The sequence below is a fragment of the Pinus tabuliformis genome, chromosome 9, assembly GCF_031772625.1.
Source record: "Pinus tabuliformis cultivar Carrire ecotype Pingquan chromosome 9, CPIR1, whole genome shotgun sequence".
NCBI lineage: Eukaryota > Viridiplantae > Streptophyta > Pinopsida > Pinales > Pinaceae > Pinus > Pinus tabuliformis.
In genome coordinates, this window is record NC_142307.1 from 850,849,205 (window position 1) to 850,876,914 (window position 27,710).

Below are 27,710 nucleotides of genomic sequence, written 5' to 3' on the forward strand. Positions count from 1 at the left end.
CCATCTGTATAGCATCATATCAACCAGCATTGTCACATAGCAAGGCCTTGACTAACAACTGTATCCACATGAGGGAGGTATTCATTATGGTACTTGGTCATTCTCAATCTGAAGAATTTCTCATAAGAAGACTCAGATTGGCAACCCATCTGTATAGCATCATATCAACCAGCATTGTCACATAGCAAGGCCTTGACTAACAACTGTATCCACATGGTCAGAGCACAATGCTGGCAAGACCAATGATTCATAGACACCATAATCATTGTCTCTCAAGGTACATACTCCACCCGGGTGTTCACAGAGTATGACCTACTTTGGACTATTCTTATCTTGGATAGCCAATCCTCAAAGAATATCTGTCCATGACTACTCTTATCTTGGATTCACTATCTCATCCTCAAAGAGTATCAGATGCTAGATGATTACCCAATCCTCCATTCTGTCTTCTCAAGTGAAGACCAGAATGATGTGTCTATCTCTCCCTCTCACTTAGGGAGGACATATCAATTCCAATAACGGAATGTACTCATTCCCACGGAAGGAATGTACATAAGCTCCCTCTTGGCGTAGGAATTTCTAGGTTTTTTTCAAGTAAGAAACTTGTTTTCAGGCTCCCTCTTAATTAGGGACCTACATCAACTCCTCAAACAGTTGCTTGAAGAGCTCCTTCCTTCGATGTCATGAATTTCTTTGTCAAGGAGTATTGGTCTTTTGTGGCGTCTTCATAGGGCACAGACCATCCATCACTTTCATCCATGGGTCAGTCATGTCATTATTCCTTTCATCAGAAATTGATCCATTAGCCTTCATCTGGCCTTACTTCATGTCATACTGTCTTCTTCATGCCATATTTTTCGGAAGGATCTTACATCCTTCTATATGGTCCTCTTGGAAGTTATCCATAGTTCTCCCCTTTGGCAGTCCCGCATAACCCTATCTAGATATTTGTTCAAAAATAAGAAATGAACACTTAAATCAAAATTACCTTTGTGATGGTCTTTCAACATGACATCTTCCTATAGGTATCAACATCCTGCATACATGTTGACACATCTCTTGAAGATATCCATTGTCAAGGGTCTCCATCTTTTCCAAACTTCCATCAGAGTCTTCATGCCTTTGCGGGAGATTTCCTAGTCAAATCTTCTTGGTCTTCAGGATGTTGATTGCCTTTACCATGGTTTCATATCTCACGATCTCTTCCTTCCTTTCTTCACACGTTTCATTCCCAGGAGCTTCCAATTAGATTTCCTCAATTGTAGTCAACCACCTCATACTTCATATGAGGACATATTATGTTGATTTCATCTAGTGTGAACCATGCCTTTCGGCATCCTTTCATAAGAGGAGATTCCTTTCCTTTGATCATGCTTCTCAAGATTGAGCAATGATCCATGTTACTTGCAACAATACAACATGACTTTATAATATTGAATACAAGCATACATACCTCATTTACCTTTAGTTCATCTAGGCTTCTTTCAACAACTTCCTTGATTGAAAAGAGCTTCAACCCCTTGATCTTCTTCATCTTTTATGTCATCATACCATTATCCCATGAATTCCACAAGTTGGAGTTCCTGATGAAACACTTGCTTCCACTCTAGATCGGTGAACCCCTCAATGAGGATTCCATCAGAGAATGTTGAGGATCTTACATATCCCTATCCAGTAGATGTTTCCTTTTGACTTGATGTATGATGAGACTTGTCTTGGATGACTTCTTCCCTTTCTTAAGTTTCCAATGAGGTTCTCAAGAACTATATGCTTCATAGTTGACTATCAAACATCTTTCATGTTTCCTATGGTGATGTCACGAGCTCTTACTTCTAATGCTTTTCCTCTTCCTTGGACTTCTTTCTTTCAACTTTCTCCACTTCTTCGATGAAATTGACGACTTCTCTATATTTCTTGTTATTGCCCTTCTTGAGTTTAGGACAATTTTTCATGTAATGCTCATAGCATTGAATCTTAGCTGTGTTCTTCTTTTCCTTTCGACAAATGTTTGAATACTTTTGGCCCTCAACTTGTCTTCTTCTATCTTGCATAGAAACCACAAGTTGTTGAATGGGATAGCCTTCTTATCCTTATAGACATTTGTTACCTTGTTCTTCAGTTAGTACATTTAGAACAATGACGATTATCTCCTTATCATCTCTCCCAGATCTTGCAGTTGAGATCTTATGAAAATATCCCTTCATCATTTGATACCTTCAATTTTGTGTAGATCAGATCTAAGTGATATGACCTTTATCACATCTTCAGAGGATAGGTCTACCAGTTTATCATATATCTCTTAGATGTCTCCAAGGTACAAGCCCACCAAGGTAGCTCCATAATACAACAATAAGCCTCCCAAGAGGGAAAAATAATAGATACAATAGGTCGAAGGGCCATTGAAGAGGCCTAATGGAGTCCAATGTGTGCCAAGATGAATAAATGAGCTCCAAACATAGTGATCAAGGGGTTGGCCCCTTGATATCCAAGCAAACAACTTGTGGTGTCCCCAAGTGGCTATGGGGGCACAAAACATCCTCATGGGTCTCCAAATGGATTGAACAAGCCTATATCCCATCTATAAGGGCTAGAAGAATGGTGCAAGCCCTCCCATTGTCTCTCGCAGTGAGACACATCCTCATCTGGGCCCTAGATCAACTGCCAAGTGTGTGGTGCAAGAGTGGAGTTGGCTGGGCAAGGTGGTCCAAGTGCATCATCATCGTCCAAAAGGTGGAACACGAGCAAGCAATAGGTGGAATTGAAGGATCCCATGAAGTGACAATCTGCTTTGAGCTATGGTGGAGACTCGTGGCTCTCATCGCTCACCCTACAAATGCTAATTTGGCCCTCTAGAGGGCTTGGACCCCGTATAGGGAAACCCAGCGCAAGACGAAGACCCATCTGCAATCTTGTATAAGATCCAATGTGTCCACTCACCTTCCAGTATAATAGATCACTAGTGCAATTGAGTAAATAAGCTTACAAATCATGGAACCAAGTGGACACTTCATGGTGGTATGCCCTTCCATAATGGGCTTTAGAACGTACAAGTGTCTCCAAGTTCAATAAGAAGGTTAACCAAGGAACCTATTAGGTGGTTTCAACCTCTAAGGGGATGACATGTCCATGATACATCCATCAAATGGCAATTGACATGTGATATAATGGTGAACAAAGTGGGGCATCAGGGGAAGGCTCCAAGCCACATGCCATAGTACAAGGGTAGCTATAATAAGGGAAGCCCACACTTGGGTATATGAATGGAGGGAGCAATCGTGGTACATGAGTTTCCTCGACCTTTGTTTTTCCACCCTTCTTCATATGCCTTTTGCCTTTTATTGATTTTTCTTTTATAATTGCTCGGGGCCCTAGGGGATGAGAGCATGATGTATGAGATATAGCAGTGGATACACCTTTAAGGTGGGATAGTTCATCGCCCATAGGGGGTTGGGACAATCATGGGTTCCTTAATGATGAAAGGGGTTGATATGAGGGACCCTAGGAACCAGGGTGATGGCCATAATGATAGGGGTAGAGCTCATGTTTGGCTTTTGCCTACATACTAAATTTGTATGTCCCGACCATCTTTTGCATTTTATGGTACATTTCTTGTTGAGAGTGGCCAAATTATGCTTTTTTTTTTATAGTTGCATCAAGCTTTGGGGCCTCATTCCAGGCCCGACCCAAGGTGTGGATAAGGCAAAGGGGAGGCTAACTCCTTGTGGACCCAATGGACAAATGTGGGCCGGGATGAGAAATATGGTGAATGGGGTTATACTGAGTGGAGGGGGGCGTTGTATGTGGTGTTGGGAAGTAGGACCACACAACCAAAATCTGGGTTTCCCATGTAATGCCACCCCTAAATCTAATAGCCAATAAATGAGATCTCACAGGGCTAGGATACAAGGCTAACTATTAAATTGGACAAAGGAGACAAGAGTACGAGCCAAGCCCACTCTTTTCGCCGAATCCCCTCTCTAATCCATGCTCAAAAGTGTCCATGATAAGTAAACAAAAATACCCAACTACACAATGAAAAGCCATACCTTTGGGGTTGGAATGCCCACCTTCAAACATACGATCATAACAAATAGGCGAGGGAGCATATGGCTAGCTCAGGTGGCGGAGATAGTGGCAGATCAAGCTATTTGGTGGCTGCAAGGGGCTACTGGTTGCTGACTGAGTACCATATAGGAGAAAAAATTTCTTCTATGGATACTACCCGCGGGTGGTGGGTAACAGGTAGCTTAGAAGGTATTTCCGAGAGAGGACAACCCACTAAAAAGGAGTTTATTGGGTGATTAACCCAAAAGTGGGGTTTTGGACCCAAAGTGTGGGTTTAGGACCAAAAGAGAAATAATTATTTATCCTAAGTGTCAAGAGGCTACTAAGTGACCCAAGGGAAAGGATAAATAGAGGAGGTCTAAAATGAGGCCTCACACACATTGTGTAAGAGAGATGTGAGCTCTCTTGTGCAAAGGTGCCCTAGGAGAGGGTCGAGGTTTGTCCATGAAAGAGGTCGAGGGTTTCTGTTAAAGGGAAAATGTGCCTTCTGTGTAAGGGAAGGAGTTTCCATGGTTGAAAACAGAGGTACGCAACAACAAAGATTAGGATCCTAGTCGCAACCTACAAAGGGTTTGTCTTGTAGCAGAGGGTGCAAAACGAACCTACCGTGGATGCCAAAGAGACCTGATTCGAGGCAGTGAATGAAGGGCCGAGACCTATAGGACTTAGATTTGTAGGCCAAGACCTAGATCAGGTGTCGAGGGTTGGAAAGAAAGGGTCTGTTGGGTAGGCCGTGGACCTAAAAGACTACAAGGAGAAGGTTGATTGTGGGAGGTCTGCTAATGGCTGGAACGAAGGGTCTGAAGGACAAATCTTAGCAGTCGTAGTTGGTAAGAATAAGGCCGAGGTGAGAAGGGTAGTAATGGGCCTGTTCAGGAATGCAATGGAGCTCAGAAATAAGGTAGAGTCCTGAACAATCTAAGGAAAGACTACTCGCATCCCAAACAATGGTAGATTTGTGAAGGTCGAGGCCCAATCTTGAAGGCCGACAAGGTGGGTGCAATCCAAGTGTGGTAAAGGTGGACTATAGTGAGAACAGGGGCAAAAATAGAGTTTGTTGAGATCTATTATGTGCCAAAGTCTTGTTGAGGAGTCTGCTAGAAAGACCTGTATATTGCTAGCCTACGAGGTCCCTCAAAAGTCTGATCAGTGCCAGTTGAGGAAGAAATGAATGGTCAACAAGAGATCTATGGGCATAGGGGTTTAGGCCAAGTCTAAGAATGTTGCCAGGAATATTGCCGAGTTTGTGTCGTTGAATTTTGTTCACAAACGACGTTGTGAACAACGTCTCTTGAAGGCTAATGTACAATGATCTTAATGGATAAAGATCCCAATGAGTAGCTGTTGTTCATAGGCTAACGTACAGTGCCTTTGATGGGTCAAAAACACTGTTAGCAGATGTGGATAGAGGGGTATTTCTCTGTGATCAAAGGAGGCAAAGGACTTGCCAGGTGTCAAAGCAAATGTGTACTGAAAGGGTTGAAGGAGAAGGGCTTCTCTTGCAGGGAAGTTGTGTATTTGTTGTTGTCTTGTCATTGGGCAGATTGCAGTCTAATGTAGCAGATTGCAAGCCCTAGTTTGTATACTAGTTGTACTAGTGATCGAGGGCCCTGATCCCTGGTACGAGAGCCCCATGATTCTTTTATTAATTGGTTAATAAAATAATCGAACTTCGGGCTCAAATCATTGTGTACTAAACTGATTTCATTGTTGAAGATTTTCTAGTGTGCAAAGTGCTAGAAGGTTGAGGGTTCCTAGTGTGTTTGTGTGCGTGATTAGCCTCATACTAGATCTAGGGCCTAAGGAAAAATTCAACAGAATGAAGATCTTAGAGGGACCATGGCTATTCATGAAGGTTCAATTAAAGCTCCTGTGTTTGATGGAAAAGATTATGCCGGAGGGATAGGATGAGATCTTATCTAAAGTCTCTAGACTCTGACATTTGGAAATCTATAGTGGATGCATATAAAGGTTCAACATCTCCTCCATCTATTTATGATGGATGGAAGGATTTTGAGGATAATGTAAAAGGCATGAGTGACATTGTGTGTGGTTTGTCAGATTCAAATCTTGTTAGAGATGCATTGTAAAACAATAAAAAAAATATGGGATGAATTGCAAAATAGCTATGAAAGAGATGATGTTGAAGAAATGAAAGAAGTGGAGAATCTGAAGATTGATACTGCACATGAAATGAGAACAAAGAAGTCAACTCAGTTTGAAGAAGTTCTCAATGATTCAAAGAAGACAAAAATCTCAAAACTGTGAATGCTCAAGCTATTGATAATCAAAATGAAGATTTAGATTCAGAGAAAGAAGATATTGATGATCTTAAGGGAGAACTTATTTGTCCATTAGAAGAAATAAAAAGACTCAGAATAAAGATTAATAAGATGGAGGATCTATTACTGAAATATGAGAAAGAAAAGAATCATGATCTTCATCAATCAACTCTCTCACTTGAAGTTACAACTAGAAAAGGAAAAGAAAAGAGAAGAAATGTTGCTAAGCCAACTCAAAGAAAAGGAAGGACATTGTGAGAAATAAGTGTTGAGAAATCTAGGGCAACATGATTAGGTCTTCTCTTAACTTAATTTCTCTTACTTTGACAATTTCTTGTGATGTTATATTACTTCTCTTTTCTTATTATTATGTTCCTTTATCATTAAGATAAATGCCAAACAAATGAAGATCACAAATACAAGGAAAGAACACAAGATGTAGGCACTTAGCCAGGGAAAAACCCCTATGAAGGGGAAAGCCCAATCAAACTCTTCCACCAGTAGATTCAATTTAGATTGAGACAACCAAGACTCTTTTGACTACACAAGAGACCTTCCTCACTCTAAACCATCAAGTCAGTCCTTCTCCTTCTTCTTCTGCATCCTTGATCTAAGTAATCCATCTCGCACCTTTGCTATTACATCCAACATTATTCCACCCTACGCCTTCGTTATACCATCCTGCACATTCGCTATAATAACTTCTTTATTGTGATGATGAAAGACTTTAGTTAGACATCTTCTCTCTACCTTTTCTTCATGCGAATTGCATATCACTTTCTTGCTTTCTCAATAGGTCGAATTGTTCTTGTATATATATATTCTTCTTGAGTGAGGACGTGACCTTTCAAGGAGGCCGACTTGATACCTGCTAGAGTCTGACTTTAAATGCTTGAGGCCGACTTGATGGTGGAGGAGTTTTACATGACTAAAAGATAAGAAATAAATTTCTTTCTTTGATATAATGAGCCCAAGAAGGGTCTAGAATATAATGATAATGACAATGTCTCAAGAAATAGACCTAGAAGCCTATAATGGAGGCTTTGACCTATTGACCAATGACCCATGCTTTAATAAGTCAATAAAATTTTTCTTTTTCTCTTTTGACAAATACAATTATGAAGACCAACACTAGTTACATTTTTCAACACTCCCTCTTAACTAGGGAGGTATTCATAATTACATATATACATAAGTACAAGGATGATCTCAAAATGATATGTTCTATGAAGAGTCACAACACACGTAGTGCTATAGATTAGATACTTGACCAAGATATCTAATTGGGTGGGACTAAGGTGTGTTCCAAGCTTTAGCCACTATGGGTACCATCAGGCTTCAACTCTAACACCAACCCAGGGATCTAGGTGCGTATCCAAGGTCAAAGCTCCAAGACCAACACCACCCTCCCTACTACGGGATCTAGACATCAACACACGCCGGCCAGATGTCCTCCCAAGCATCTTGTCGCCCCAAGATGCTTCATCTCTCCCTATCAACTAAACCAAATAAATCCATCAATCTAAGCATGCTTCAAACGTTCAACCTTCTTATGGAGAGATCTGCACAAACACAACCCCAATTAGTAATAAACTTTCACTATATATACATGTTTTAGTACAAACCTCTGGGGTCCTCAATCATTCTGATGCTTCTTAGGTCATCATCATATTATCCAAATGCATCTTCATCATAAGCTTTCTTCTTTAACTTCTAAAGCAACACCAAACTCAACTTTAGCACTTCTTCTAGAACATCTAAGTCTTGTTTACAACTTTGCCACTCACGAATATATATCTATAATGCTTCAACCATAATCTTTATTCTTTCTTCAAGGTCTTAGTTGTCACATTATGCCCTCCCTCTCACCTTGAGAGATATACACTTTCTTTCATCCAAGTTCCCTCTCAACTTAGGGAGATTAACAACTTCATATCATTGGAGAAACTTCAAAACTTCAGGAACATCATTCTATTAATCTTTTATGTCAGCATCATTCCTCTTATTCATCATGCTTATTATCAAGTTATCTTCAATTATGAACATCTTCAACATCTTGAATATTATGTACCTGCAAATATTCAATAGCAAGTATAGGCAAGTACAAATATACAGAAGCATGAAGTCAACTACATCAAAATAATCAAGCTTTAGACATCAAATACGTAAACCTAGTTAGGTTCATAGTCAACAAGTGTTACTTCTTTTGGACTTCAACAACTTGCTAGGGTTATTGTCGTAAACCCTAGATTCCGTCATTGAGACTTAAAGCCTTATATATTAGCAATCCAATCATAGCACTTTACATCTTCAATATTATGCCCTAGAATTTTATGTCAAATTCTACTAGGGTTTTGTCACAAACCCTAAGATTTCATTAATAAACACTGAATCATGAATATTAACAATCAAGATAGCATACTGTCATTTCATATCTAAGGTTTCATTAATATTTCCTTATATCAATCTCTTACTAGGGTTTTCATTGTGAACTCTAGATACACTCATCAAACTCCAATAATTTGACTAGACTAGGGTTTCAATTATGCAGAAGCTCATACACCTAGTGTTTCATTCCTAGGACCTTACTTTTAACTATTACAAGGGTTTTGTTCATAAACCATAATTTTCCAAACCCTAAAAATCTAGGGTTTCATCATATAATCTAGACATCAACAACAAACCCTAAAAAGGTTAGGGTTCTATAACAACAACAAACCCTAATCATCAGGAGGGAAGGATTTAATGGTTTATTCTAGACTTTTATTAATAAACCCTAAAAGGCTAGGGTATAACAATACCAAAACCCTAAATATCAATATAGTAGGATTTTTATTATATGTTCTAAACTTTATTAACAAACCCTAAGTCGACCAGGGTTTCATTTATATACCCTAAAGCATTAAAAGGATAGGGTTTTAGAGTGAACCCTTAAAAGGTTAACGTTTCACCAAAATGAACAAGATGGCAAAAGATAGTGTGATGAGGGTAGATTTAATCTAGAGATTAATCACCCTAGCAACAATCCTTATGATTCAAAAACCTAGACATGAGAGAGTTAGTAATACCAAGCAAAATTTTGAAAATGGTTGTACCTCTCAATGAAGAAGACTTTTTACATACCTTGAGTTACTTCTTTTACAAACCTTGTAGTGTTTCTTCATTGAAGTGTTTTTAAAGCTTCTTTCCCCTTTTGAATTATAATTCTAGTTGCAAGCCCCCCCTTAATCTTTATACCTACAAACTTTTCTTCCAAGGAAAATTCTTGAGCAACAATAATAAAGAAATCAAAGTAGAATACTTATCTCTTGTGAAAGGGGCTTCCTTTTGCAAAAGATCATTATTGCTTTTATGTATCTGCAACACTTGCATGACAAGTACCACAAAAAATATACAAGTACAAATATATGAACTAGAAATTTCTAGACCAAACCCTAAGTCATTTTTCAAAATATTAATTCTAGGGCTTCCAATTTATCCCTAGAATACCTACAAACTTTAGAGACTAAAAGCTAAGGTTTGCTAGAACTTAGAGATCAACAATTTTTAATAACACAAAAACTACGAATTCTAGAATCAATAAAGGAATTTCAAAGTCCTACACCAAATTAGGTTAGACCTTATATAAGCAAGAATGATTATACGTACCTCAAAGTATACTTACCTTAGTTCTTCAAGATATAAGATCCTTGTTGCTTTCAAGAATGAATACTTTAGGAGATGCCGAGTTTAAGGACTGCCTTCTAGGAGTATGGAAACTATTATTGATGTCATTAATGCCAAATGGTACCAATTGTAGCTTCTTCTTCAAGGTGATAAATTACTTGCTTGTGAACAACAACTCTTCTAATTCTGTCTATCAAAATGCCATAATTTGTAGGAGAGAGGGACTGCTAATAGCCTTGGTGATGATCGATATAAATATACTTCAGAATGACAACGACTCTATGACTGTAATTTCTTCCAAATGTTCTTAAGACTGATCCTATTCAATTCGGTCTTTGTCTCTTTTATAAGTAGGCTTTATGTTGAATGATAGGACTATCTCTACTCCACAAAACATACTTTGAGACTTCAAGATTACGCACAAAACTATTAAGTTTTCAGATATTGAGATGACATAGAAACTTGATCTTTCTCATATGATACACGGGCTTGTCTAGACTTATATTGTAGCTTCTTGGATTTCAAGAATGCTCCTTGCATCTTCTTTTTGTTATGGTTTTCTATTTTAGGTATGGGCCCTAATTTCCCAGGTCTGCGGTCTAGTTGCAGAGGTATGTCTCATGCCCAAGAGTATGCTATATAAGTTCGGTATATAATTCATTGAAAATTTGTACTATCCTTCAGGGATCTTGGCTTTTGGATAAAGCTTCTAAATTTGGTTTTCTAGAATCCTTAATTGATACTTCATGACTTCCATAATTTTTTTGATTTTTCCAACCTAGCCTTGTTGCCTAACTTCTGACATTTTGACTTATAAACAAGTTTAGGAATGAGCTCATTTAATTCGGTTTCTTCCTAGTGAACACTTCTTCGGGAGTCTTGTTATCTAGTGACCTGTGGGGACTTCGATTTTGTATGTATACAACTATCTTTGTAGCTTCACCCCACATAAATTTCGGTAAATTTTGATCATGTAACTTCGCTTTTATACTTTCTTCAATGGATCGATTCTTTCGTTCTACAACTCCATTTTGTTTGGGATTATATGGGACTATCAGCTCCCTCTTAATCGCAGACTCCTTACAGAAAGCTATGATTTCCTTAGATGTGTATTCTCCTCCATTATTGGATCTTAATATCTTGATTCTTCTTTCTGTAAGGTTCTCTACTTCAACTTTGAATTCTTGAAATTTGGTAAATACTTCATCCTTGGATTTCATTAAGTAAACCTGATTTTTCCTTGAATGGTCATCTATAAATGTGACATAATATAGATGACCTCCAAGTGATTTAGGAGTCATAAGATCACAAATATCGGAATGAATAAGATCCAATATTTCTTTTGACCGTGAAGCACTACTTCCAAATGGTCTCTTGGTGTTCTTACCCAATGCACATCCCTTGCATACTCCTTCGTGATCTTCTTTTAGTTCGGGGATTCCATCTACTATTGAATTTAGAGTTGGAAGGATTTTGAAATGGAGATGACTGAATCTTCTATGCCAAAGTTCACATGGGCTGATTTCAATGTGAACTAAAGCTTGAGCAAGAGGAGATAGCAACCTGTAAAGTCTTCCTTCACGAATCCCAATCACTCTAGCATTTTCTATGCTTGAGTTTTTACCCCATACTACAACTTTTCCATCAATGAAAGCCACTCTATCACCTTTATCTTCTAGACTTGAAATGGAGAGTAAGTTCTTATGCAAACCTGGAACAAATAGGATGTTGTTGAGATGAATATTGCCTCCATTCTCCAACTCTATCGAGGTTGATCCAATTCCTCTCACAGGATAGCTCTTATTATCACCAAGCTCTACAGAGTAAGAAGACTTTCCTTTTGACAATGTTTTTAGTTGCTTGTGATGACCGGTCATGTGTCTTAATGCTCCACTGTCGATTACCCAAGTGCTGAGAAGAGTCCTTCGTCCTTTGTCTTGGTCACTTCCTTCTTTGGAGTAAATAGGAGATTCCATACTTCTTTGATACCGTTCTTGAGATGACTTGCTATCTTTGAACACTTCTTTAGAAATTTCTTCAATGTAGTAGACTCTTCATAATGCCCTTAGCCAACCTTAGCTCTGATACCATGTTGAGAAATCTATTAGGGCAATGATTAGAGTGATTTATCTTTTATTGATAATTGCTTTTGATGACTTTTTACTTTTCTTATTTAGCTTTTGTACTTATTATTATGTTTTTGTATCATCAAACAACTATCAAAACAAAAGGAACAAGAACACATAATATAGGCTGCAAGCCAGAGACAAAACCTCTCCACTTGAGAGGAAAAACCCGCAAATCCCTTCTCTTCTTATAGATTCTTCAATTGACGAATTTTAAGAACTCTAGACCAAGATCAATACCCTCCAAGACTAAGTCCAACTGTTTCGGATGTACTTCCTTTGTCCAAGTCAAACCTAGTCAAATCTCTTCTAGTAGCACAACTTTGACCTTGAAATGCAGAAATTTGGCCTCTATTGCATGTCTGAAATTTTCGGCCCTCCTGTAGCCGTTGTTGCCACATGTGTGAGCTCCTTTTGGCCTCCCAAGGCTTCCTCAGACCTTCGCTTGACTTTTCTCTTCCTTCTGGAGCTTGAGGATGGCTTATTGTGACTTTCGCTGACTTTCTTTCCCTTCCTTGTTCAAGATTGAACCTGCAGAAGAAAAACCTTAGACCAACTGCAGAAACTGTTAAAATTGGCAACTAGGGCCAAATTCCACCTTGGGACAACTCTTTTGATGGAGATGATGAGATTCCTCTTTTCGAGAGGACCAAGATTGGTATAAAGATCATCTCATTTGGACAAGCAAAAATGTGATTTTGAATTTATGCCCACTCATGTACAATTTGTTCAAGTTGGCCACATCATCATGTAGGCTCATGAAGCCTAATAGACATGACTCTTCACCCTCATCGACTTGTGTAAACACAAGTGTCCCTCCTCCTCATTTGGCATCTTCATCACTCACACATTCTCTCTCCTTCTCTCATTGGTTCGTACAACATTGGGCACTCTTCTCTCTCACACATGTGGATCAAGGAGGACGAAGTTTCGGATTGAATTACAGGGCTGAAAATCAGAGGAAATTCTGCAGTTTGACCGAGTTTGACCAACATTGACCAAGGGTTTGTTGACCAGCTTTGACTGCGATTTTTGGAGGATCTTTTCTGTCTCTTTAGGCCGCATTTATGGGCACATAAATTGAGGGAATCTGTCCAATTTGACCAACACTAACTTCAGGGTTGACTGCAGTTTGACCGTAGAAAATTACAACAATTTTCTCTCCTTTCACTGAGTTTGACCGAGCCGTTTTGGGCTGACTTTGACCTCTTGATCAAACCGAGTTTGACTAGAGAAGACCGAGCTGTTTTGAGGATGATTTATTGTTGATTTGACCAGCGTTGACTTTCTGGTTAGGGATGAAGTTTGACTGCAGTTGACTGCAGAAATTGACAGGATTGTTTTGACTTTGAATTGTGCAAGTCAATTTGACTTTTGTACTCTCTCTCTCTGTTGAACTTTTGATATAATAATAAGAAGATTCGATCAAAGGGTTTTCCCCACATTGGGGTTTTTCCCTGGCCTCCGCCAAACCTAGTGTCCTCTTGTCTTGGCTTGTCTTCTGCACTTTGTTTCATGTTCTATCTGCTTTTACTATCAATGTGATTATTATGATTGCTATTAGAAATTGGAAATTGTTATTGGGCTGTTAAAATTGTGCTAAGCATAGAACATACCATTGTTAATTAAAATTAATAGAAACCCCAACCCTTCTTTGCATGTGTGAGAGAGAAATAGCCCAAAGACAAGTCTCCTTCGTCCTCTTCCTTCTTCGCTGCTTTCTTCTTCTTCCTCCATCGCTTGAATGAGTGAGTGATGAATCTCCTCCAAGGAGGTTGATTTTCCTCCTTTATATAGGCCTCTCAAGGTGGATGTAGCTCCTTAATTTAGGCCGACTTGGTGTTGAAGGGTATTTTGACACTTTTAAAGAAAAAAAATAATATTCTTTACAATTTACAATGTGCCCAATGGGGTTTTCAACTTATGACAATGACTCTTTTGACTTCTTGACCTAGGACAAACCCTAAAAGCACTCAATGGGTGCTTGACCTATAAAATAAAAGACCTTGAGCATGAAACCCATGCTCAAAAATAATAATAATAATTTTTCTTTCATTTTAAGATATATAAGAATCGAAAGTACATTTCATATTTATGAAGACCGAACCTAGTTACACATTTTTCAACAGGGGTAACTCCATAAGTTGTCCTTCGTAGCAATGTAAGTTTTTTTAAAGATGTTCATCCACATGGGTGACTTTAAAGAGAGGGAGCACTCGGCATCGAGTTACTGTCCATTTCCTGCTTTTTTCTTTATTTGATTGGTCCCTTTCTTTAGAGATGCATTGTTAAGCATGAATCTTGGAGTGTTGGGCCTTTTTGGAAGGTGGCATGGCTCAAGCTTTATTATTTGGCCTTTTATTTTGGCTGCATCAACATCGAGGTTACAGCCATTAAGATGAGGCTTTTCTACATGGGACTATTTTGTATAGGCCTTGCTGTGGCATATGATAAGTCAACAAGGAGCAGGAATGTGATTAATGTACATGGAAATAATGGGGAAGATGAAAAGTGTTAAGATGGTTTGGGATATGGGCACGCTACACCTACCTAGGTCTCCAGTAGTACAACTCAACCCAAGAGTGACAACACTTCTCTAAACGAAAACTTGAATTCACAATTGTACAACTAGGCAAATGATAACAATTTAGAGTGTTATGATCCATTATCAAATTTCACCAATGTTCACCATGGTCATGACAAATACATGAGACGCTGTCACCATGCATTAGCGAGAATGAAGGATATGATAGTATCCAATATGCGAAGCCTCATCATCATAATCATCAGTAGAGCTCTGATGGACTCACATCATTTGTACAATAACACCACTGTGCCAAACCAAGTGAAGCCATATTAGAATCACATGAAATCATCAAACATGGGCATATCCACTATGCAAGAAAGAGCATCATGCAGCAAGATCAGTGATATATAAGCTCTAAAGAACAATCTGAAGTGCTGTCAATGAAGTGTGAACTGGAACATCATGCCACTGGGAGGGTGGTGCTCATGTTGAAATCTCTAGCATGTGATGAGAATCACATGGTTACCTCTCAAACAGTGTGAGTGGTAACAGTCATTTTTAAGGTCAACCCAGTAATGCAAAATAAAGTTGCTTTTGTTGATTTTAATGTGGGTTTGATCCTTGTAGGTCTGCTTTAGGTGAGCCTGCATCACACTTGTGTGTTAGGCTGGATTGTTTTTGTTGTCAAAATATCTCTGATTTTCTGTGAATTTTGGCTATCATTTACTACATTCAGGATGCAGAAGGCTAATTGTGTTTTGATAGGAGTCCTGATACTGAGAATTGTAACAGTGACAATTTCTTATGTCTTTAGGCTGAATTTTACCAGCAGGAAGGTCAACCCAGTAATGCAAAATAAAGTTGCTTTTGTTGATTTTAATGTGGGTTTGAACCTTGTAGGTCTGCTTTAGCTGAGCCTGCATCACACTTGTGTGTTAGGCTGGATTGTTTTTGTTGTCAAAATTTCTCTGATTTTCTGTGAATTAAGGCTATCATTTACTACATTCAGGATGCAGAAGGCTAATTGTGTTTTGATAGGAGTCCTGTTACTGAGAATTGTAACAGTGACAATTTCTTATGTCTTTAAGCTGAATTTTATATGCAGGAATGTCAACTGTGATCGTTAACACAATTGCTATTTCCACTTCTTTATAATGCTTCATATGGTGTTTCATATTGCTTCTTGTTGCTGTTTCAGATATATATTGAAACTGAATTTTCACTTATATTAATAAGTTGAAGCACTGACTAAGCATCAAGAAAACATGGTTATTTTTTATTTCCAAAAGATTTATGATAAATCACTCGTGCTTAGTAATCTCAAGAAGTATGCTGATGATGGGTGTGTAAGCCTTTTCTGCTGTAATCTGGTGAAATACAATAAATTTTTTATATTATTTGAATTTTGAACTCGTAGATAGCATGATGCTTTTGAAATGTTCTGTCCCAAATCTAGGTTTTTTTGAATTGATAATTCTAGCTAATATTGTATTGTTTTTCAATGTTTAGACAGCATGGTGGGGATATGCCACATGGTTCACAACAGTCTGATCTTGCCATAGAGCAATCAACATGGAATGCTCCAGAAGACACAAAGTTGTCTGATTGGCATACAGGATTTCATGTTTTCCTGGTATGGGCCATTTTTAGTTCTTTTCCCCTTCTATTTGTATGTCTTTTAATGCTAGTTTAAAATGTAACTGTAGGCGTAAAGGGCTTATTTTGTGCTAGTATTTGTTTCAAAATTTCATAATCATTATTGTAATACTCAAAAACTTACTTGATCTGTCTTTAATTTGCTGGCTTTCGATGGTGCCTGTTACTCCTGCTGCCTACACCTACCTACAAGTCAGCGAGAAAAAACCATCAACCCCACAAGGTGTGGTTGGTGGCAGGAAACTAAGAGAAGGGGCTGTCACACTAAATCCCTTCTCTCTGTTTAAACTATCTCCTAGGTTAGCTATGGGGTGTGGTCCCTAAATGGAAAACTAAGTTAAGAAATGTGAGTTTCTAGGAGAGATGTTAAAGTGAAAGTGGATTGCTTTTAAGAATTATGGGCAAATTATGATATGAGCAATAAAAATCATTAACATGATAAAGCTATAAAAACCAGTGCCTTAAGATAAATTGCTCAACAGAAATGAAAGATACATTTGTTCAAAACAAAAGTAAAATGCTTCCAACCAGTGTTGATAATATCGGTATCGGCAAAATATCGGCGAGGGTCCAGAAAACATCTTATTAGCGACATCGGCGAAAATATCAGCAAATATTGGCAAGCATAAAAAATATTTTTTTCAAATTTTTAAACATAACCGATATTTTGCCGATATTTGCCAATATTTGGAAAATATCGCAATATTTTCAAAACAGAAAATATCGCGATATTTTTTCGGCGATATATCGTTTTGCCGAAAATATTGCGATATTTTCGAATATCGCCTATATTTTCGAATATTGCCGATATTATCAACAGTGCTTCCAACAATGAAAGAAAAACAATCCTGAAATGGAAACAAAGATGTTAGCACGATAATTGATATAAGATCTAAAATGCTTTCAAAATACAATCAAAGGCTAAATCAAAGCATATAGAGATATCTTGCAAAATGAAAAGCGATTAATGTTCTACTTGCAAAAGGAAAATGCAAGAATGCTTGCCAACATAAAATATTCAACAATGACAAGTAGAATGGACAATTGCAAGTAAAACCATAAGATGTATTAGCATGAGATGTGTTGTCGCACAGATTGTCACGGCAACGCTTAGACTGGGGGCTATCACCCTGATCCCCGATCTCTTCGTTTAAGCCGTCTCCCGAGGCTAAGGGGGGTAGACCCTATGGGATAAATGAAGACCAACTGTGGACTAGTTGGGTTGGGAGACACAACAAGGCAATTTAGCACTTGATTGATTTAGAAATTAATGTACCAGTGCCTTATGGAGTTAATGATTATTTATTAATTGTTGCAGAAGTATATACGATAAACCATGTAAAACAATCATTTATCATTGAAATATCCCAAGCGATGCAAGATGTTCGATAAATGCACAATGCTTTAACGATGATTCAACAATTAAACTTCAAGAAAAAAGTAAATGCTTTAAATGATCATAAAATTTAAAAGCTGACCAATTACCACTTTCACATAGCTAACTTTAAAAAAACATTTAAGTGCATTTAGCTATAGAGAAATGGAACATAAATACCGCAAGAGACGCCGAAAAATGAATTTTCAAGCTTTTTGCAAATTATTTATTTTTTATTTTTTTGATATAAATAAAACAAAATTAAACTAAACTAAACTAAATGGAGCTCAAAATTATTAAAATTAAATCCTAAAAACAAAGTAGCAACCCATTAAAATCTAAACATTAAATTTTTTTATGATTTTATATTTTTATATATATATTTTTATTTTTTTATGATTTTTATTTTTTTATTTTTTTTAAACAAAACTAACTAAATTAAAAAATAAAGATTAAACTAAACTAAAAGATAAACTAAAAACAAGGCTTAATTCTAATTCTAAATCTAACTTTATAAAATTTAAAACTAAACAACAAAAAGGGAAATCGAAATTATTATTATTATTTTTTGATTTTATAAAAATGAAGCTAAACTAAACTAATTCTAAAATTAAATTAAAGTCAATCCTAGCCTAAAACAATGTACGCATATATCACAATAAGAAAAAATAAAACTAAACTACAAACCCACGCCATTTATAAAACACAAGTGAAATGTAAAAAAAAATCGAAGTATTGTTAGCTGTTTGTCGTGTATGTGCAGGTGACGACGGACAGAACGAAGGTGGAGATTTACGCAGGCTATGAAGCTCGAGCAGGGAAACACAATAATGGCAGCATGAGAAATGAATATCGTGGAAGTGAGAGAGGTATGCGTGAGGGTCAGGCAGGTTAGGGAGGACGGATTGCAGGTTGACAGAGGTAGAGGCTGCGCGTTGGATCGAGGGCAGAGTGGAGACATCGACTAGCAGCGAAGGAGAATAGTAATGGAGTGCGTGGAGAAGGCAAATGGAAGGGGGCTGCGTAGGGAATTCGTATGGCAATGGCAGAGCTGCGGATTGGAGCGATGGACGAGGAGCTGATAGCGCAAGGGAGCAACAATCCAAGAAAATCGAGGTGTCTTTTGATGCGTATACACACAGGTCAATTCAAGGAAAAGAGTGACAGCGGAGGAGGATTTATTTTGCAAGGCCGACTGCTACGTGAGGTGGATAGAGCCACGATGGAGCTGAGGATGGCACACAGAACTGTGCGAGGGTTTGAGGAATAGCAGCGCGCTGGTAATATGGCAGCGTGAAGGAGAGAGTGATGATGCCGCAGAGGAACAGTAATGAATGCATGAGGGTGGCTGAAGGCAGAGGTGTGAGAGATGGCAGCACGTAGGTGCAGAGAAACCCACTTCACAATAATTTTTTTTTTTTTTTGAAATTTTTTCCTACAACAGAAATGAAACTCCAGGGTGCCACAGCATAAGAAAAATTTCTGTCAAAATGAAATTCCAGGTAGCAAATTGATAGTCTGAAAAAACCATCGAATTTCTTCAGAAGAGTTAAAAAAAAATTTAAATCAATCTGCTTCAGATTTTGCTGATGAAAGACCCCACAAGAAATTTCCAGATCTGAAGTGAATATCTCTGCCAGAGCTGATCTTGAGGCCATATCTTACCCTCTAGGGCCTAGATCTGGCTTCAGATAAAATATTTTCTTCCAACCTGCAACCTGCAAAAACCGAACACCCAGAAATAAAATGCAAAAAATAAATGAAACTCTAAAACCCCTAAGGACCAGCTAAATAATTACAGTAATTACAAATTAAAGACTCTAAATAGCCAGATTTATCTTTATGCCACATAAATATTTTCAGAAGTTTAAACTTAAATGTGAGGTATTTCAGAAAACCCTTCATGCATTCATAAAATTTTTCAAATGATAAGCCTGGGATCAAAAACTGGCTGTGCTCTTTCAGAAAACGCAATCCAGGAGTTGGTTGGTTTAGCCGAGAACTTCCCCTAATGCCCGGTAAACTCAAAACTAAGATTTCTTGCACAGCTTAAAATCAACCATTAACATAGAGGGAGAAAACAATAGTCAAATCTAGATCAAATGGAAATACCTGCCATTATATTTCAAAATCTAAACTATCATTCAAAACCTAGAGATCAGACAAGATACCTGTGCTTAGATCAATCTTCATTAAGCTATCATCAATGGCTGAAAATAAAATTATGCAAAAAAATAAATCATCTTACAACACTTCCAGAAGAGTAACACCAGCAAGATTTTTAACCCCAAAGTCTTTCTTTATTGCACAAAAAATGACTACAAGAGAGCTTTCGTTAGCACCAGACTCTCAGATCCAATCTGCTCTCAAATGACCCCTGACACCCTATTTAGAGGGAAAATTCCCAACGGCTAGTTCGAGTGATCCATGTCAAAATGATCTCGACTGTCGATGAGGATCAAAATCCCTTTTAATCTCATCCGTCGAATTTTTAAATGCATTTTAATATATTAAAAAAAATGAAATTCTGCATTTATTTACTCAAAACTTTGACTTACTATTATTTTATTTTATTTTTTCAAAATTTTTTTATTTTATTTATTTATTTATTTTTTAACTTTTTAATTTTATTATTATTCTATTATTATTTTTAGTTATTTTTTAATTTTATTATTTTTATCTTTTATTTTATTATTTTTTATTTTTGGTTCCTCGAACTTAGCCCTTTGGAAAAATCACCTAGGACCTAGGACCAGGACTTATGAGGGGATTAAAACATTTTCTAACCCTCAAGACACTTTACATCATGACTTTTACAATTTTACATCTCAAGGGGGAAAACCCATTTGACATAGACCCTCATAGACCACCCAGTTCTGCGACACAACTATAATCTAACAGATCAAGCAATTTGTAATGACCTAACCAAATAGTTAGAGTTACTTCCAAATTACTTTTACATAGATTCGACCAAGTACACTAGGATTTACCTAAGATTCTAATGACAAAATCCATTTTGGATTTGGGGTTAGGCTGAAGGAAAACTCTGCCGATCATGGATCGGTGAGACAAAAAACCTTCCGGAACGTAGATTATCACTAGAAAATTAGGTTTGCCTAGGCAATTTACATACATGACTCAGATCTGTTAAGATTATTTACAATTTACACATGCAGACTGGGTTTACTACATAACATAATCGCGCAGATGATGACGGTAAAATGGCACGGACACGTCGATCAAGCGCTATCTCTTTTGCGAAAAAGGGGGTGTACTGCTATGGGTAGTTGACACGTAGTGGTCAACATCTGGCTCTACTTGGGGACACGTTGCTGCACTATAGGAATGTGAGAATCCAGAATCTGCATCTATGCAACACACAACAAAACATAAGTAGCTTCCATCCAAAAATCATCATATAACATTAAGCACATGAAAGATATAAGCTTTTCATTTATTAACTAGTATAACAACATGAAAAAGTAAATCTAATCCTAAAACAGAAATGAAAATGTTGAAAAAACAAGGAGTAGGGTTAGAAATACAGAGGATGCCCCATGGCATCAGATGTGTTCAGTATAGTGTATACTGAGCATTTGCCTTACTTTCAGGCAAATCTGTCGGTTGCTTGTCGGATGTGCCATGTCCAATTCTGCATGTGGTAGGACTTTTTTCTATCCGAAAATCAAGTTGCTCGCGGCCATCTAATGCGTCAAATCTTTTTCTCATTTTCTTTTTCTTGCGCTTTTTCTTCATGGCAGACCCTATCACTGATGACGTGGAACTTTCTGCTTCAAAGCTCTTAGATGAAATATGTAAGATATGCGTGACATGTCTTTCTTCATTCTGCATCTGCCCTGCCAAGGATGATGGATCAATCTCACAGGTGCCATGAGTTATAACTTGATCTTCTATGACTGGTGGATTAAACGTGTGAGCATCAACCTGATTATTAATTTCCTTTTTATCTAGGTCACCTTCATTTATACACTTTTCAATGGAACAAAGGACCTCATAATAAGATGGAGCTTGCTGTAACAGATAAGGAGGCTCCTGATCTATTGACGTTCCCTGGTTTCTTTCATCCTGTGGCAGTTGCTGAAATTTCTGAATTTGAATTGTAATGGCATCCATTTGACTGGAGCGTTCATCCTTCATAACAGTGATTTCCCTGGCATGGCCTTCCTCCATGGTCAATAACTTATTTTGCATAAAATTAATTTCTCTATCATGATTAGCTTTCATGGTCATCATATTTTCCTCTAAGCTTGATAACTTGCTTTGCATAAAACTAATTTCTGTGTCATGATTAGTTTTCATGGCCTCAATTTCCTTAGCATGCTGATTTTGCATGATCTCCATCTCCTTATTACGTTTTTCCAGGTGGGTGCATAAAGTTCTCACATCATTGGCGTAATTAGTTTGATTGATCTCCATATTTTTTACCAGCAGCATTAGTTCTTGTATAATTTGCTTCTGATCTTCCTTTTCATTGTTGACACTGATTTTGTAATTTGTCCCTGCTTTTCCACTATCATGGATTTGATCTGCAATGGTACAGGTGGATGGCACATTCTGATATGAAGAATTGTCTTGAAATCTTTCATCGACAGCTGGACCTTTTATAAGATTACTTTCATTCTGTTGCACAATTTTAGGGGCACAAGGCGAGCTATCTGGATCACCATATCTATCTTTAAAAGCATTGTAAATGTCTTGTAAAGAAGTGAAAGAGTCTTCAGGACAATTATTAAACCAATTCAAAGCATCACCCTCTAAAGAAAGGACAAATAGACGCATTTTGACATCTTCATGATCATATTGAGGAAGTCTACAATACATGACCATTATACGATAAAAACTCCATAAATGCCTTCTAACAGCGATTGAACCACCACCCGAGAACAAAGGTAATTTAGAAATGGCCACTTCCGGTAAATCATGGAGATCGTCGGTAAAATGACATGGTTTAAATGAATAATCCATGATGAATAACGAGGGACCAAATGGATGATAGAGAGAGATCCCTGCTCAAGAAAATCAAGAGATGAAAGAAGTGGAGTCGCCACTTGAACAATGAATCTAATTCTAGGATCCAAAAAGCAACCAACAAGCAGATATGAGGGAGGCTTCTTCTCTGGGAAAAATAAATGAAAAGAAATGGAGTCGCCAACCAAACAAGAAACAAACTGAAGAGTAATTGCTGAGATGACGAAAAATAAGGCGATGAAAAGATCCAAATGATGCCAAGAAAAAGTTGAATCTGCCAGCTCAAATGAGAGATGAGAAAGATGAAAGAATGATGAGAAATGAGAAGATGAATGTCGAATAAACCAAGGACAGAAAAAACTCTATTCCCGGCAACGACGCCAAAAAATGTTGTCGCACAGATTGTCACGGCAATGCTCAAACCGGGGGCTATCACCTTGATCTCCAATCTCTCCGTTTAAGCCGTCTCTCGAGGCTAAGGGGGGTAGACCCTATGGGATGAATGAAGACCAAATGTGGACCAGTTGGGTTGGGAGACGCAACAAGGCAATTTAGCACTTGATTGATTTAGAAATTAATGTACCAGTGCCTTATGGAGTTAATGATTAAATGATTATTTATTAAATGTTGCAGAAGTATAAACCATGTAAAACAATCATTTATCATTGAAATATCCCAAGCGATGCAAAATGTTCGATAAATGCACAATGCTTTAATGATGATCCAGCAATTAAACTTCAAGAAAAAATTAAATGCTTTAAATGATCATAAAATTTAAATGCTGACCAATTACCACCTTCACATAGCTAACTTTAAATAAACATTTAAGTGCATTTAGCTATAGAGAAATGGAACATAAATAATGCAAGAGATGCCGAAAAATGAATTTTCAAGCTTTTTGCAAATTTTTTATTTTTATATAAATGAAACAAAATTAAAGTAAACTAAACTAAATGGAGCTCAAAATTATTAAAATTAAATCCTAAAAACAGAGTATCAACCCATTAAAATCTAAAAATTAAAACTTTTTATGATTTTTTATTTTTATATATATATTTTTATTTTTAAACAAAACTAACTAAATTAAAAAATAAAGATTAAACTAAACTAAAGATAAACTAAAAACAAGGCTTAATTCTAATTCTAAATCTAACTTTGTAAAATTTAAAACTAAACAACAAAAAGGGAAATCGAAATTATTATTATTATTATTTTTGATTTTATAAATATGAAGCTAAACTAAACTAATTCTAAAATTAAATTAAAGTCAAACCTAGCCTAAAACAACGTATGCATATATCACAATAAGAAAAAATAAAACTAAACTACAAACCTACGCCATTTATAAAACACAAGTGAAATGTAAAAAAAAATGGAAGTATTGTTAGCAGTTTGTTGTGTATGTACAGGTGACGGTGGAGAGAATGAAGGTGGAGATTTACGCAGGCTATGAAGCTCGAGCAGGGAAACGCAATAATGGCAGCGTGAGAAATGAATACCGTGGAAGTGAGAGAGGTATGCGTGAGGGTCAGGCAGGTTAGGGAGGATGGATTGCAGGTTGCTAGAGGTAGAGGTTGCGGGTTGGATCGAGGGCAGAGTGGAGACTTCGACTGGCAGCAAAGGAGAATAGTAATGGAGTGCGTGGAGAAGGCAAACGAAGGGGGCTGCGTAGGGAATTCGTATGGCAATGGTAGAGCTGCGGATTGGAGGGGTGGACGAGGAGCTGATAGCGCAAGGGAGCAACAATCCAAGAAAATCGAGGTGTCTTTTCATGCGTATACACACAAGGTCAATTCAAGGAAAAGAGTGACAGCGGAGGAGGATTTATTTGGCAAGGCCGACTGCTGCGTGAGGTGGATAGAGCCACGATGGAGCTGAGGATGGCACACAGAACTGTGCGAGGGTTTGAGGAAAAGCAGCGCGCTAGTAATATGGTAGCGTGAAGGAGAGAGTGATGATGCCGCAGAGGAACAGTAATGAATGCGTGAGGGTGGCTGAAGGTAGAGGTGTGAGAGATGGCAGCACATAGGTGCAAAGAAACCCACTTCACAACAATTTTTTTTTTTTTTTGAAATTTTTTCCTACAACGCAAATGAAACTCCAGGGTGCCACAGCATAAGAAAAATTTATGTCAAAATGAAATCCCAGGTAGGAAACTGATAGTCTGAAAAAACCCTCGAATTTCTTCAGAAGAGTTAAAAAAAAAATTTAAATCAATCTGCTTCAGATTTCGCTGATGAAAGACCCCACAAGAAATTTCCAGATCTGAAGCGAATATCTCTGCCAGAGCTGATCTCGAGGCCAGATCTTACCCTCCAGGGCCTAGATCTGGCTTCAGATAAAATATTTTCTTCCAACCTGCAACCTGCAAAAAACCGAACACCCAGAAATAAAATGCAAAAAATAAATGATACTCTAAAACCCCTAAGGACCAGCTAAATAATTACAGCAATTACAAATTAAAGGCTCTAAATAGCCAGATTTATCGTTATGCCACATAAATATTTTCAGAAGTTTAAACTTACATGTGAGGTACCTCAGAAAACCCTTCATGCATTCATAAAAATTTTCAAATGATAAGCCTGGGATCAAAAACTGGCTGTGCTCTTTCAGATAACGCAATCCAAGAGTTGGCTGGTTCAGCCAAGAACTTCCCCTAACGCCCGATAAACTCAAAACTAAGATTTCCTGCACAGCTTAAAATCAACCATTAACATAGAGGGAGAAAACAATAGTGAAATCCAGATCAAATGGAGATACCTGCCATTATATTTCAAAATCTAAACTATCATTCAAACCCCAGAGATCAGACAAGATATCTGTGCTTAGATCAATCTTCATTAAACTATCATCAATGGCTGAAAATAAAATTATGCAAAAAAAATAAATCATCTTACAACACTTCCAGAAGAGTAACACCAGCAAGATTTTTAACCCCAAAGTCTTTCTTTATTGCACAAAAAATGACTACAAGAGAGCTTTTGTTAGCACCAGACTCTTAGATCCAATCTGCTCTCAAATGACCCCTGACACCCTATTTAAAGGGAAAATTCCCAACGGCTAGTTCGAGTGATCCATGTCAAAATGATCTCGACCGTTGATGAGGATCAAAATCCCTCTTAACTCATCCGTCGAATTTTTAAATGCATTTTAATATATTAAAAAAAATGAAATTCTGCATTTATTTACTCAAAACTTTGACTTATTATTATTTTATTTTATTTTTTCAAATTTTTTTTATTTTTATTTTTTTTAACTTTTTAATTTTATTATTACTTTTAGTTATTTTTTAATTTTATTATTTTTTATTATTTTTAGTTATTTTTTAATTTTATTATTTATATCTTTTATTTTTTTATTGTTTTTTTATTTTTTATTTTTGGTTCCTCGAACTTAGCCCTTTGGAAAAATCACCTAGGACCTAGGACCAGGACTTATGAGGGGATTAAAACATTTTCTAACCCTCAAGACACTTTACATCATGACTTTTAATATTTTACATCTCAAGGGGGAAAACCCATTTGACATAGACCCTCATAGACCACCCAGTTCTGCGACACAACTATAAGCTAGTAGATCAAGCAATTTGTAATAACCTAACCAAATAGTTAGAGTTACTTCCAAATTACTTTTACATAGATTCGACTAAGGACACTAGGATTCCCCTAAGATTCTAACGACAAAATCCATTTTGGCTTTGGGGTTAGGCTGAAGGAAAACTCTGCCGATCATGGATCGGTGAGACAAAAAACCTTCCGGAACGTAGATTATCACTAGAAAATTAGGTTTGCCTAGGCAATTTACATGCATGACTCAGATCTGTTAAGATTATTTACAATTTACACATGCAGACTGAGTTTACTACATAACATAATCGGGCAGATGATGACAGTCAAATGGCACGGACACGTCGATCAAGCGTTATCTCTTTTGCGAAAAAGGGGGTGTACTGCTATGGGTAGTTGACACGTAGTGGTCAACATCTGGCTCTACTTGGGGACACATTGCTGCACTATAGGAATGTGAGAATCCAGAATCTGCATCCACGCAACACACAACAAAACATAAGTAGCGTCCATCCAAAAATCATCATATAACATTAAGCACAGGAAAGATATAAGCTTTTCATTTATTAACTAGTATAACAACATGAAAAAGTAAATCTAATCTTAAAACTGAAATGAAAACACTGAAAAAACAAGGAGTAGGGTTAGAAATACAGAGGATGCCCCATGGCATCAGATGTGTTCAATATAGTGCATACTGAGCATTTGCCTGCTTTTAGGCAAATTTGCCGGTTGCTTGTCGGATGTGCCATGTCCAATTCTTCATATTGTAGGACTTTTTCCTATCCGAAAATCAAGTTGCTCGCGGCCGTTTAATGCGTCAAATCTTTTTCTCATTTTCTTTTTCTTGTGCTTTTTCTTCATGGCAGACTGTATCACTGATGACGTGGAACTTTATGCTTCAAAGCTCTTAGATGAAATATGTAAGATATGTGTGACATGTCTTTCTTCATTTTGCATCTGCCCTGCCAAGGATGATGGATCAATCTCACAGGTGCCATGAGTTATAACTTGATCTTCTATGACTGGTGGATTAACCGTGTGAGCATCAACCTGATTATTAATTTCCTTTTTATCCAGGTCACCTTCATTTATCCACTTTTCAATGGAACAAAGGACCTCATAATAAGATGGAGCTTGCTGTAACAGATAAGGAGGCTCCTGATCTATTGACGTTCCCTGGTTTCTTTCATCCTCTGACAGTTGCTGAAATTTCTGAATTTGAATTGTAACGACATCCATTTGACTGGAGTGTTCATCCTTCATAACAGTGATTTCCCTAGCATGGCCTTCCTCCATGGTCAATAACTTATTTTGCATAAAATTAATTTCTCTATCTTGATTAGCTTTCATGGTCATCATATTTTCCTCTAAGCCTGATAACTTGCTTTGCATAAAACTAATTTCTGTGTCATGATTAGTTTTCATGGCCTCAATTTCCTTAGCATGCTGATTTTG

The 27,710-nt window shown here is 37.3% G+C and overlaps 1 protein-coding gene across 1 annotated transcript in view; it reads left to right on the forward strand.

Annotated features, from left to right (window-relative positions):
• Window positions 1-27,710, forward strand: part of LOC149151459 (gamma-tubulin complex component 4-like) — a gene marked incomplete at its 5' end in the record, with an annotated part of 418,255 nt that overhangs the window by 78,739 nt on the left and 311,806 nt on the right. Inside the window, one exon of the mRNA XM_089443166.1 lies at window positions 16,176-16,299. Coding sequence (XP_089299292.1) covers window positions 16,176-16,299 — 124 coding nt within the window. The remainder of the gene's footprint in view (window positions 1-16,175; window positions 16,300-27,710) is intronic.